Raw genomic sequence first — 14,769 nt, 5'->3', positions numbered from 1 at the left:
TGGAGGATCAGGCAGAAGTGGCAAGTCTCTGATTTGCCTTCCCTAGCTGGGCATTCACCCACAGCCCATGTCTAGCTCTCAAGTCACTAGCTCTGACCACCAGACAACACTTTGGATTCCAGAAGAAAAGGATAAAATAAAATAGTGCATTGTTTGTAAATCCAGTTAGTGCTATTTGAACTCTTTATTCTAGTGAAATACAATCATTTTTCAATGTCTTTCTGCTTCCTCATTCAGGAAAGATAGTATAATGAGATAGAGAGAATGGAAATAAACAATAACAATTCCACTGATGCTGCACAAAAAGTTGAATACAGTGGCAAACAGTATAATTAAAATAATAAAGGAGAGGACTATACATATTTAAAATACTAAATTGCAAATTAAATATTTAAAATGGCAGGTGAGAAGCAGCTTTATCTCCAGGCATATTGTTTACATAAGGCCACAGTGAATGGCAAAATGTCTCCCAACTCTGTTACATCCATTCCATTTTGTTGAAAGACTGAAAGTTCTAGTGGACTTCCCTCAGGACAGACTAAGAACTTTATTTTTTTTATTATTCGACTAATATCCCTAGTATGAAACAGAAGTAATCAACTTCAGATAACTATACAACCAGTAGCCTTTTTCACTGCTTACATTGCCCTGACAAACGAACAGAGGATATCGATAAATGCATGGGCCATCATATTCATTTCTTATCCATAACTCACTTTCATAATGAATGAAGTATATTTCAAGAGTGACACCCTAGCTCGTCACTAAGAAACCTAACTTTGGTGGTAAGTGAGAGTTGGGTTTTATTTGAAAGACAATTCTACCCACTAGGAGCTTGTGTTCTGTGCTACTCAATTTGATGTTGCAACAAGTCAACATTTTCTTTGCTCCTCTGCGGCTAGTGCTGTGGTGACAGACAGAAGTATTTCATGCCAAACAACTGTTAAGTAAAATAGTTCCCTCCAAGGGCCAACCTAGAGGTTCAGAAGCAGTGATTTGTATTCAGGACCCAGTCCTGAACCACTGAAGCAATTGTCAACGCTTCTACTGGCTTTAACGCTTTGCTCTTCACATAGGGTGAGAAAACTGGTTTAGAGGCGGTATGTTCAGTGCCTGGGGATGACTGAAGAGCTGCGGTGACATTACAATGCTTTATAAAGCTACTCAAATGTCATAAATTTTGGGTCTGTTACTAGTGTTCGAAAGACTCGTGCTGCAGCCTATTTAATAGCCTCCACTTACCCTTGCCATCGCTGGATTAGCTGTGGAAAAGTCCTTGAGAAAGAAATTTTCAATTATATCTCTTGCGAAGCACGTCTGTTTGCACACAGGGCATGAGAGGATACCTGAGCGAAGAAACAGAACAGCTGTATGAATCAGGAAATGAAACAAACCACACTGAAGCACTGACACTTCTTTGGTATCACACCGAAAGGCTTAGTTCCAGGAAACGCAACTCTTCATCAACCAACAAAGTGTATTTGCCTACTTTTGGGACAGTACAAAACACTCCTGTGACTTTGTGGTTCTTTGTTCTATTTCAGCATTTATACTATGCTTATCACTGCAGGATCTGAGTGTCTTCAAATCCCTACAAGCTCTTAAAGGTCTGATGAAAACGGTTAATCCACCAGTATTTTCTTATATTAACTATTGTTCTTTTTGCACAACCACTCATTCTCTTCCCCACTAGTGATGCCTCAGCTGGAGTATTGTGTCCAATCCTGGACATCACTTTATAGAAAAGATGTGGATAAATTACAGGGAGTCCAAAAGAGAGCAACAAAATGATAAAAGGTTAGGAACATCTGACTTATGAGGAAAGGTTAAAAAAAACTGGGCATATTTAGGCTTAAGATGGGGGACCTGACAACAGCTATCAAATATCTTAAAAGTTGTAATAATGAGGATGGTGATCAATTGTTCTCCATGCCCACTGAAGACAGGATAAAAAGAAAAGGGCTTCATCTGCAGCAATGGGCAGATAGGACATTTCTGGAATAAGCTTCTAAGGGAGGTTGTGGAATCCTTATCATTGGATGTTTTTAAGTACACATTACACTTGCCACGGATGACCTAGATACCGTATATTTGGCCCTGCCTCAATGCAGGGATTGGGCTTGATGATCTTGCAAGGTCCCATACAATCCAACGTTTTTACAAAATAGACTTTTGTGGTCTTAATATTCAAGAGCAATCACTGTGAAATCACCAGGTAGAACAACTCATATAAAGAACAAGAACCCCTTGTTATATCTGTTTTTAAGAGCTATTAAAGGAGAGATTAGATTTGTGTCGATTTTCACCAAGAAAGTTGGTGGTGACTGGATACCTAACATAGTGAATGCCAGTGAAAACTGGGTAGATTCAGAAGTTAAACCAGGAAAAGAATGAGTTAAAATTACTTAGAAAAGATAGATGTCTTCAAGCCACCCGGGCCTGATAAAATGCATCCTAGAATACCCAAGGAGCTGATGGAGGAGGTATCTGAGCCATTAACTATCATCTTTGAAAAGTCATGGAAGATGGGAGAGATTCCAGATGACTGGAAAGGGCAAACATAGTGCCCATCCATAAAAAGGGAAATAAGGACAACTCAGGACACTACAGAGCAGTCAGCTTAATTTCTGTCTCAGGAAAGACAATGGAGCAAATAATGAAAGAATCAATTTGCTAATATCTAGAAAATAATAAGGTGATAAGTAACTGCCATCATAAATTTGTCAAGAACAAATCATGTCAAACCAACCTGATAAATTTCTTTGATCGGCTGACAAACCCTGATGGTAGACATAATATACTTAGACTTTAGTAAAGCATTTGATATAGTCTTGCCTGACCTTATCAATGAACTAGGAAAATACAATGTAGATGGGGCTACTATAAGGTGGGTTCATAACTGGTTGGATAACCATTCCCAGAGAGTAGTTAGCAATGGTTCACAGTAATGCTGGAAGGGCATAACAAATGGGGTTCCACCGGGATCAATTCTGTTCAATAGCTTCATCAATGATTTAGATGATGGCATGGAGAGTACGCTTATAAAGTTTGCAGATGATACCAAGCTGGAAGGGGTTGCAAGTGCTTTGGAGGATAGGGTCATAATTCAAAATGATCTGGACAAACTTGAGAAATGGTCTGAGGTAAACAGAATGAAATTTAATAAGGACAAATTCAAAGTACTCCACTTGGGATGAACAATCCGTTTCACACATACAAAATGGGAAGTGACTGTCTAGGAAGGAATACTATAGAAAAGGATTTAGGGGTCATAGTGGACCACAAGCTAAATATGAGTCACAAAAAAAGCAAACGTGATTCTGGGATGCATTAACAAGAGTGTTGTGTGAGGAAGACATGAGAAGTCATTCTTCTGCTCTACTCTGCACTGATTAGGCCTCAGTTGGAGTATTGTGTCCAGTTCTGGGCACCACATTTTAAGAAAGATGTGGAGACGATGGAGAAGGTGCAGAGAAGAGGGTCTAGAAAACATGACCTATTAACAAAAAGGTCTAGAAAACATGACCTATGAGGGAAGACTGAAAGAACTGGGTTTGTTTAGTTTGGAAAAGAGAAGCAGAGAGGGGATATAATAGCAGCTTTCAAGTACCTAAAAGGGTGTTAAAAAGAGGAGGGAGAAAAATTATTCTCCTTAACCTCTGATGATAGGACAAGAAGTAATGAGCTTAAGTTGCAGCAAGGGAGGTCTGGTTGGACATCAGGAAAAACTTCCTATCTGCCTGAATGATTTGGCCCTGGAATAAATTGCCTAAGAAGGTTGGGGAATCTTCTTCACTGGAGATATTTAAAAGCAGGTTAGACAGACATCTGTCAGGGATGATCTCAATGGTGCTTGGTCCTGCTTTGAGGACAGGGAACTAGACTTGATGACCTCTTGAGATCCCTTCCAGTTCTATGAGTCTATGAGTAAAGCCTTGCTTCACTTCCAATTGTACTTATTTATTAATGAGATGCTCAAAAACAGTCTTCAAATTTCAGGAGGAAAGTGGTTTCCAGTTATGAACAAGCGCTTGATCTAAGGCTCAGTGAAGTCAGTGGGAGTCTTTCCACTAACTTCATTGGATTTTGGACGATGCCCCTAATATCAGCTACTTTATAAATAGTTTGATAAATATTCCTCATTTGATAGCTTTAGCTATCACTTTCCTTGTCCTAATACACTAACATTTTAGATAGCATATATGTAGCATTTTGAACAGAAAGAACACTCTTCATTTGAAAATTAGGCCTTGTCAAGATCTTTCAGGTTGAGCATCCAAAAAGGTATGCAGAATGACCGGTCACTTTCAAAATCTGGGCCTTGATGCTCCAAAGCAAAACATACTATATATGTAAAGAATGCAATGGTGACATCAGCCTGCTTTCTTTTACAGTGGTTATTAACACAGAAAAGACCAAATTCTTTACTACTGATGTCAACAGGAGTTTTGCTAGGAGAAAGGAAAGTATAGCGACATAAAGGGATGAGGTAGCTCATGTGAATCCTACCTTCACTGTTCATGTGTCCATCTCCCTACACACGATATCACTTTAAAACAATCTATTATTTCCATTTGTCCCTTCTGACTGTGAACTCTTCAGGCCAGGGACTCTTATCTGTTCAATACATCTTACCTAGCATAAAGCACCATATGCAGCTACTGACCTATAGAAAATAATAAAGTAGTTTCAGAATGACTGTGTGCACTGTGAATACACTACCTTTCAATATTCTAATACTCCTATCATCTGAAGAAGTGGGTTGTGCCCAGGAAAGCTCATGATACCATCTATATGTTTTGTTAGTCTTTAAGGTGCTACTAGTCTATTTGTTGTTTTTTAAGGTTTTTTAAATAGTTTTACAGTGCAACAACAAATCAAGGTCAAGCCGAAGGAGGAAATAAGCTGCCCACAGAAATAAAAGCAGGCTACAAGTTTCTGACTGAACTTTTCACTTGACTGAGCACTTAACACAACAAATACAGGAAGAAAGAAACTGCTTTGCTACCAATGATCTCTTAATAATCTCAGTGTCTACGGAATGATCATTCAGTTTCTCTCTTGACTAGTACTCCAAAGGGAATTTTAGTGATTACAAATGTTGGGAACCAACATTGCTGTTCAAGTAGCGGTCCCGAAGTCTGAAAATGTACCACACCAATAATAACCCTGGCCAATTCAATCATGGATCTCTTGAAACAGAAGACTAATAGGACTGCACTGGTGGAGCAAATTGATATAAGGTATACAACTCTAGCTGCGTGAATTGTGTAGCTGGAGTCGATTTCTGGGGCAGCCCCACAGCATGAGGTCAACAGGAGAAACACTCCCATCAACTTCCCTTATTCTTTGTGACAGTGAGGAGTACTGGCACCAACAAGGGAGCCCTCAGAGTTCGATTTAGAGGGTCTTTATTGGACCCACTAAATCGAACCCTGGAGGATCAATTGCCAGAGCATCAAGTGGACATGTAGCCTCACATTCATGCCATAGTATGTTTTTTTTCAAAGGGAAAACATTCACTTTTGACTAAAGCCAGGTTTACACTGGTGGAGAAAATCAATTGAAGATATGCAACTCCAGCTATGTGAATTGGTTAGCTGGAGTTGATGAACCTTGCACTGATTTTCTGGGGAGACCCCACAACAGGAAAAACACTTCCATCAACTGACATGAGAAACACTCCCATCAACTTCTCTTACTTTTCACAACTAGACCTGCTAAATCAAACCCCAGAGGATTGATCGCCAGAGCGCTGATCCTTGGGCAAGTGGAGATGTGTCCTAAGATGAAACCACCAAAAGCATATACATGCCTGAACTATAATGGATTTGAACCTAATTCCTCAGATATGAGGGTGGTGCATTAACCCAACAAATTATTTTTAATCTTAGTCCTTAATTTTCAAGTGATCATGGAATATTGGCACTAGGCATCACCTCTTAGCTCTTTTCAAGCAATCAGTTAATGTTTTCCCAGGTTAAATAAGGTAAACTTATTTAAAGTAATGTTTTTGACTGGTGCTCAGTGCTCAAACCAGAATGACATTATTACACGTTCCCAGAATTGGGTTTGTGTTATTTCCATAACAGCACTTTGCAATTTCAATGATTTGGCAGAGATTATGCAGATAAGAAAATTACAATATCAGTACTTGTAAATGTGTGTTGGTGGATCATTCAGTGAGATCTGTGATTAAGTTTATTTTCATTTATAAAACTTTAAAAAATTTTAAAATGTCATGTACTCATGTCTGAACAACAGAACCTGCCAAGAACTGTTCTCACTATAAAAATATTATAGATGGCTCCTTTATGTGGTAAACTATTGAAGTAAAAGTAAAAAAATTGAAAAGTATATAATTTAATATTTTCATAACTACCACTGAGAGTAAGACTCTGCTTTGTCTTGTATGTTTGCATGGGAGAGGAAAAGACCTCCCCCTCCCCCCCACGTGTGTGACTGCATAAGACCTATTCCAGATAGAGAAAGAGATATGTGGGCCACAGACCAGCGTACACAGGTTGTACTGACTGGTTACATGCTATCCCAGTAGAGAGGGGGTAGCATGTAACTGGCACCACTGTTCCACTTTTGGGTGTCACTGGGGGCTTGAAGCCTGATGGAAGTAAGACAGTGGCCAAAAACCCAGAAAAAATGGGCATTGGAGAGTTTCAGGTCTTGAGGAATTCTGTGGTGGCAACATTTATATATAGATTATTTGTGAGAGTATGTAATTCTATGAGAACTTCTATTTACTGATAACAAATGCTATAGCAAATGTGAGTTCTGCATATTACTCTGTAAACATCTACAGCCATTAATCATTTACTATTTCTGTTTACATATGATATGTCATTACAGATCAATATTTTTACACAAAGGAGTCTTCCTGCTACAAAATTTACCAGACTGCCTAATGACTGACATTCTCCATATATAAAGTTAAAGGAGGACCAATGGCAAGCAGAAATGAAGTGTTCCATCTGTTGATGTTTGCGGGAAGATCTGTATGAAAACCTCCCATTTATATCATGGGAATAATACACCCAAAAGTAAATTACTAATCATTCTTTCCAAAGAACTATTACAAGCTCAAGTTATCCTCTTCACATGTCATGGGACTGGGTTTTGTCTGTATATTAAATACAAATTTTAAAAAAAGATGATAATGTAAGCAGCTAAATATAACTGCAATTGTACATATTTAAAACAAAACATTTCACATCATCTTAGTTCCACGGAACTGTCCTTTTTTGCTATTTTGGCTATTCATTGCATTGCCTTAGTACATGTACAATCTATTTAACTATGACTACAGTAGCCAATTGCACCTTAATACCGAGGCAGTATGTAAAAATGATATTGCCCTATCAGTGATAGTGAAATTTTCAGAAATAACATTTCTCAGTGCACCTTTTGCGTAAATCATTCACAATTCTTCTCATTAGAGATATTAGAAAATGTAACAGGTGCACAGGCATACCTAAGACAATCTGTACTATGGGTACAATGCCATTAGCATACCCTGCACAAGCCATTATTATTGGTGCAGGCAGGGAACACCTATGAATTGAAGTATGGGAAACTCCTAGACACAGAACTAGTCTTCCAGTTGTCATGTGAGGCCCTTATATGGCATCAGTAACTTTTTTTTTTTAGCAACAGCAAATAAACATTGATAAATACAAAAAAACCTTAAAAAGCAACAAATAGACTAGCAGCACCTTAAAGACTAACAACATGTAGATGGTATCATGAGCTTTCATGGATACAACCCACGTGTCATCTGAAGAAGTGGGTTGCACCCACGAACGCTTATGATACCATCTACATGTTTGGTTAGTCTTTAAGATGCTACTAGTTTATTTGTTGTTTTTTAAGTTTTTCCTGTTACAGACTAATGCGACTACCCCTCTGAAGCGATTGTTAAATAAATTTGAGACAAAAGTGTACTTTGCAGGTACTTTTTAAAAAGATGCATGGTTTAATACTATTTTAATAAATGGTAATTTTTCCATGAACTGGATCTGGCCCTTAGAGACTTTGAACCAGTTCCTTACACGCATAATACTGCAACCCAATTAGTGTAAGAACTGTAAATTCTTACCCAATGGTTCTCAACCTACAGCCCAATCAGCACATAGCTACATCCTACGTGACATCTCCAGGGCCATACAGGTAGAGTATAGTGTATGGTTACAGCCCACATAACACATAGATGCTTATGTGCCCCACAGTGGCAAAAAGGTCGAGAACCACTGTTCTAGACTATCTTCATGCCTTAAACAGTTGGGCAAGACAGTTGCTTAGGGATAAAGAATGCTTCTTACAGTGACTCAAAAGAAAGTCAGTAGGCTGAGCAACTTCTTGAAAAGGGAAAATGCAGAGTTTAATGACTCTGCCCCCCCAAAAAAGTCATTATGCCACTTGGGGTGAGTCTAGATAGCACCCTTACCTTGAAATAAGCTATGCAATTTGTGCTATGCAAAATAGCTTATTTTGAAATTAATTTAGAAATAAAGGCACTATTCTGACAAGTCCCTTAATCCTCGAGAAATAAGGGCTACAGAATAGCACGCCCATTATTTTGAAATCTATTTTGAAATAACGGGAACATTTAAAGAAACAGAATAGTTATTTTGGATACTTCCAGTATCCCAAAATAGCACCACTGTCTAGACATAGCCTTGGACATTATGATTGTGAGTACCCTGAACTATACATGATACACTGGAATTTTTATTGGCTGGCTAGCAAAAGCAGTGCTTAAGTTACTTCCATGACAAGGGCCATTTTATACAGACATGTCACATACTATAAAATGGGTTAATATAGCAATCATACAATCGTGCTACATTCCAATATTATGCAGTTAGAACAAATATTTTATAATAGAAATGATATCTATTCCCTTACACTTAATGGGGTACTTGTGGTTAACATGAACTTTAATTTGTGCTTTATCTGCCAGAGATCAGGGAAATGCAAAATATAAATTGTATTTACTCTTTTAGAGGAGTCAGAATTAATGTATTATTTTTTAAATAAATATGTAAAGGCACCTTTCACTCTTAAAACTAATATAAGCCTCATGGCTATTCTGGAGCTTCACTTATTTTGAGAAATGCAGTCACACTAGTAAGCTTGGAACAATCAGGTTTTTTTATACAGAAAAAAAGTTTATCTACATTTTAATCACTGGATAGCTAAAATTGAAACAGTAGGCACTCTAGTGCCAAGATTTTATATCCTGTCCATGACACTAAAGTCAGAGCTTTTGCACAGAATGTGAGACATACAGAATATGGCCCCAGATACCAAACCTAATACTAGGATCTTTAATATTAGCATACATTCAAATGTGGGTGAACCCTGATTATCTAAATATCTTAAGAGTATATCTGAAACATCTGGATATATGAGAGTTAAGTAACTATGACCTTCAAACCTGAAACTCCTCTTAGATACACTTCTGAGATGCTTCTAACTCAAGTCATCAGTGTGAAGAATACCAAGAAAAGTAAGGAGCAGAAAGTATAACTAAGAGAAATTACTCTGAAAATTCTAGATACATGGCAATAATGTGTTGGAGACATTCTTCTTATGCAACTGTCATGCATTGCTAATGGGGCTATTCTTGAGATTCCTGATTAAGATTTTTTCTTCATGATAGACAAATCTGAATTCTGCTGAGCGAGTTCAGTTAATGAGATTTCATACATTCCACAAAAGCCTAACAATATTCTTGACATTAAAAATACACTATAAAATAGCTTTCCAAACCAATCACAATGAACTAAGCAAGTTGAACAACTACCCTGTATGTACATTTTTTCAAACAGTGAAACCAGTAATAGCTGCTCCAGGAGTATAAAATACTTATGCTAAATCTACTGCAAAACTTAGGCTTAAAATGTGAAGCCTAAATGTTGCTAAACCTCTGTTTTCTTAAATAAAAACAAAACAAAGAAACTCATGTTTGCTTACCTGCCCTCTGGATAAACAGTTACCTCACGACATATACAAAGCAAGGTCACTTAGCTCAGGAAATAGGTTGTTATTAAGCAGAATGCATATATAGTACTCCCCCAAGCAACAGTCCTTTCTGTACAGTATCATTTGATGTTGAACGAACATGGCTAGCCATTTCTGTGTGGCATCTGGAACTGCTTTTCCTTCTTCACTCACAAAAAATTCACAAAGTAGCAGGGTAAAGATAAGAGGTGAGTTATTAGAAGGCACACACCCACAAACCACCTTATTTTCCTCCTATTTTCTTTCTTGCTCTCACCTGAAGTGCTTTTAGGCCTTTTTAAGATTTTCTTGACTGTACTTTTCAAGAAGTGTTGAAATACAGATCACTAACTTAACAACAGCATCCACTCTCTTTTCTGTTGGATCGTCTTTCAAAGCTAGAATAACTTTTAATCTGTGCTCAGAAGAAAGGAAATAGGACTCTCTCTGCTTCAGCTAAATGAATGTCACAAAGCCGTTCACTCCCAAGGTACACTCTGCAGTCTACAAATCTTTCTAGACTTCATCTCTCAACATTACCTATAAACAACAATGTTCATTTGTTTCAGGAACCTGTACTTCACAGACAGCTCATTTAAACATATCATTATTATGGCATCCTTGGTGAAGGAGAACATTGCCCTAGAGACTCACTGTTTATACGTATAAAGAATGATGCAATCACTGTATCTAAATAGTAATCCAACACAGACCTATAGGATTCAAACAACAGAATCTGCATATCAAGAGATCAGGAGCTAAATTCAACCCTACTGCAATCACTATATCTGAATCATATATCTCATATATATCACTATATCTGAATCAGGTCCATTATTTTTTACCAAAACTTCCAGAAACAGAAGTTTAATCTCTTTCATGGGTAAAGGTTTGCTGAGAAACCCATATTGTTTATATGTAATTTACTTTGGCAAGGACACAGGAAAAAGACCATATTTTATGCAAGTGTTCCTAGGAGTTCACAACTCCTCCCCTTTATTAATCAGTTAACATAATTCATCTTCAACTTATGACATCTCAATTCACTGATGTGCAGTGGATTATGATGTCAAAAAGAATAACAACTTCAGGGAGGCCATCAAGGATTCTAAAATTGGACTTGAATCCAGTTTCTTCATGAGTTGTACAGGTTGGTTCTCCCTGGTCCAGCACCTTTGGGACCTGACCAGCCCCGGATGAGGGATTTTGCCAGACCAGGTGTGGTCATTTCTGGCCTCTCTGCACTGGCCTGACAGCTGCCCTCCGAGCTGGCTGCCTACCTCTTGCTGGCCCCACTGCCCTGTCAGCCCCCACTGCTCTACCAGGAAGCCCCGCTGCCTCTGCTCATTGGGCTGCCACTGCTGTGCTGTTCAGCTTTGCTGTCTCTGCGTGCCAGGATCCCGCTGCAAAGTCTGGCTCCTGCTGCTGCTCCGGGCAGCTCCACAGCCTCAGCGCCAGGCTCCTGCACATGGGGTTCCTGCAGCCCTGCTGGGAAGCCCTGCTGCCACGCATGGGGCTCCCGCAGTCGTGCGTTGGACTCCTGCTGCCCTGCCGGGAAGCCCTGAAAGAACTCAACTCCAAGACACAACCTACGACCAGAGTTCCTCTGCACCACCATGATGTGCAGCAGCTAAGATCCAGAGAGACTGACCTTATCTGGCCAACAGGGGAAGTCTGCCTGCCTTTATCAGGATTGAGAAACTGCTGAGCTACAGTTCATCTGCAAATTTGACACCATCAGTTTAGGATTAAACAAAGACTGTGAATGGCTAGCCAAGTACAAAAGCAGTTTCTCCTCTCTTGGTGTTCACACCTCCACATCAGCTGTTAGAAGTGGGCCTCACCCTCCCTGACTGAATTAACCTCGTTATCTCTAGCCTGCATATTTATACCTGCCTCTGGAAATTTCCATGACATGCATCTGACGAAGTGGGTCTTTGCCCACGAATGCTTATAATCCAATATATTTGTTTTTTCTATAAGGTGCCATAGGACTCCTTGTTGCTTTTGCAGATCCAGACTAACATGGCTACCCCTCTGATACCAGTTAAGAGAGTTTCAACCTGTAGGATAAGCCATCTACAAGCTGGTGCCAGTCCCCTGCTGATCCCCTAAGCTACCCTAGATCCCATGCCCTCATGAAGCACAGGGCCCCCCAAAGTGCAGGGCTCAGGACATTTGTCTTGAATCATCCTATGGACGGGATGGCTCTGCATGAAGGAATAATGTCACAGCTGTAGCCTTGAAACTGCTCCATCATTCTTTCCTGGTGTACTATTGAGCATGAAGAAAAGCACCATGGAAGTGATCACAAAGAAGGAGCAATGCCTGGATTACAGAAACACCTCTCTTCAGACTTAGACTTGATCTGCACCATGGGACTAAGTCGACCTAAGTTATGCAATTCCAGCTCCATGAATAACACAGCTGGAATAACTTAGGTTGATTTATTGTGGTACCTACACCACACGGGATCTCCTGTTGACTTACCTGACATGTCTCATTCCAGTGGATTACAGGAATCAATGGGAAAGTGATCTGTGATTGATTTAGTGGGTCTTCACAACCCTGGTAGATTGATCGCCACAGTGCTGATCCCCAGTAAGTGTAGGCATATCCTCAGACCTGTTCTCAATTGCCCAACAGCTGTTTGCTCCTTTTCCATGGACCACAGATCTTGCAAATTCAAATCAATTATATAACTCATCTCAGAAATGGTAACCAAATTGCAGGTACAGAGAATATTCACACTAATAAGCACATGGAAGTAGAGTCAGTAGGCCCAATAGTCAAACACAAACATCTGAACTGGATATCTAAATCCCTCATACAGATCTTTAAAATCAGTATACAGACAAACAATACCAACCCTCAATCCCATTCAAACACCCCCCTCGTCAGAGGTAACTCATAGGCCTTGGAGTGTGCCCTGAAGGTCAACAAACATGAACTCTGGCAAATCACATGGAAAAGGAATTTCAAAGAACAAGGAAACCTCAGATATACAAATTAAGTTACCCACAGGATCTCAAGAGCCAGAATATGTTAAGCAGAGAGTGGTCTCCAAGATACACATGACTTACACCAGGGCTACTCAACACGTGGCCCATGGGCTGCATGCAGCCTGCAGTGCAGTTTGGGTTTATGCGGAGCTCAACGCACGGCCCATGGGTGGGAACCAAAACGAAAAAGTAGTCAATGTAATGGTCTTCTGTTGATATGCGTTTTAATAGTTAAATTCCTAGACTGTCATTGCTCACTAAAAGTGCTGTCATATGGGTGGAAATCAGGTAAATATGGCATTTTATTAATATCAGCAGAACTGACTTAAATGGGGCCCGCATGTTGTGTACTCTTGCCTTAATCTTTGTATTCATGCCCGTCAGTGTGAATGAAGCTATTTGCATATATTTGCATATATAGTTGCATGTAGATACTACCACACTTAAGGTGCAGCCATCGGCATGTGCTGTGAGTATCATTGTGGCCCCCAGAGCTTCCAAAGTTGAGTATTCCTGACTTACACCATAAAGAACTTTATTAATTAATCTGGCACCCTGAATTTGACCTAGAGATTAACTGGAGGCCATCTCTTGACCCCCAATTGCCATATGTTCCCTCAGAGAATTAACTATGAATAAAGAGATAATACTTAAAATTTTGCTCCAAATACAGTAAAGGGCAGTAATCCAATCTGTAGATAACAGAAGTCTGAATAACTGGTTACATCCACATCGCCTCACCAAGCATAGAGAGCTTGACTGAGTTTAAACTATAGATCCACCACTTCTAAATTAAGTATCACAGGACTCAACATACAGTTTTGTTTCAAGGTCCTCCAGCTCTGACCTTAGGTCAGGCTTTTACACAAGAAAAGCTCAGCTCAAGTGTCTGCTTAAATAAATCAGTACAGGCAATGAATCTATGATTGCTTAAAAAATTGCTGATCATCATAAAGAAACAGGTAGCAGGCATATCATATACATCACATTTCTACTAGCTGCACAGACATTGCACTTCTTGCCTTGCCCTCTTTCCCCCCCAACAAATACCACGATAATTATTCTCTGAGATCATTAGCTAATGCACAGAGCTGCTGGCAAGGTTCACATTTCCTTAGAGACCCAATTATGGGCTATAGGAAACAGTTTTGAAGAAAACTCTCTCTATTTTACAAGTTCATATTTATCTAACAAAACCCAATGGCTCTGTTTGCCTTTTTGGTCTGGCAGCTGAACCAGAGTAAGATGAGTCAAATTCCCTGAAATCTATTTAAATGGACCAAATTAGAAGCTTGCGATCAGCAGAGATGCTTTTCCATGCTTCATGATGAAGCTTTCATCCCTCCCCCTTTTGAAATCATTCATACTTTGAGCTTGCTCTAAATGACTTTGTGGCTATATAATTAAAACAATTGACGATTCGTCTTCAGAATTAACAGATGTAATATATTGCATCATTTGTACTATGTGATATTGCATCAAAACAAGATTATTTGTTGCCCTCCTAATGTGGCTGCTATACCAGAGGCGAAATTTAAGTTAATAGCCAAAATGCTGCTTAAAGAGCTGTACAGACACCCAATTTTTAATACAATCCAAGAGATTTCTCAAATCAATATGGAATGCTGCATGCTGGGACCTGTAGTCTCCACCAGCCAAACCTCCATATAAAAAGTGAGAGCAGAGTAAAAGTAATTATTAACTTGTTTCATAAAGAACAATACACTTCTCTCATTAAAGGCAGCTGAAA

The 14,769-nt window shown here is 39.2% G+C and overlaps 1 protein-coding gene across 1 annotated transcript in view; it reads right to left on the bottom strand.

Moving 5' to 3' along the window:
• Window positions 1-14,769, bottom strand: part of TRIM66 (tripartite motif containing 66) — an 83,218-nt gene that overhangs the window by 63,946 nt on the left and 4,503 nt on the right. Inside the window, exon 2 of the mRNA XM_025189972.3 lies at window positions 1,243-1,346. Coding sequence (XP_025045757.3) covers window positions 1,243-1,346 — 104 coding nt within the window. The remainder of the gene's footprint in view (window positions 1-1,242; window positions 1,347-14,769) is intronic.

This window comes from Pelodiscus sinensis, chromosome 5 (genome assembly GCF_052426305.1).
Source record: "Pelodiscus sinensis isolate ZL-2025 chromosome 5, ASM5242630v1, whole genome shotgun sequence".
NCBI classification, from domain to species: domain Eukaryota; kingdom Metazoa; phylum Chordata; order Testudines; family Trionychidae; genus Pelodiscus; species Pelodiscus sinensis.
This window is presented reverse-complemented; position numbering and strand designations above follow the sequence as displayed.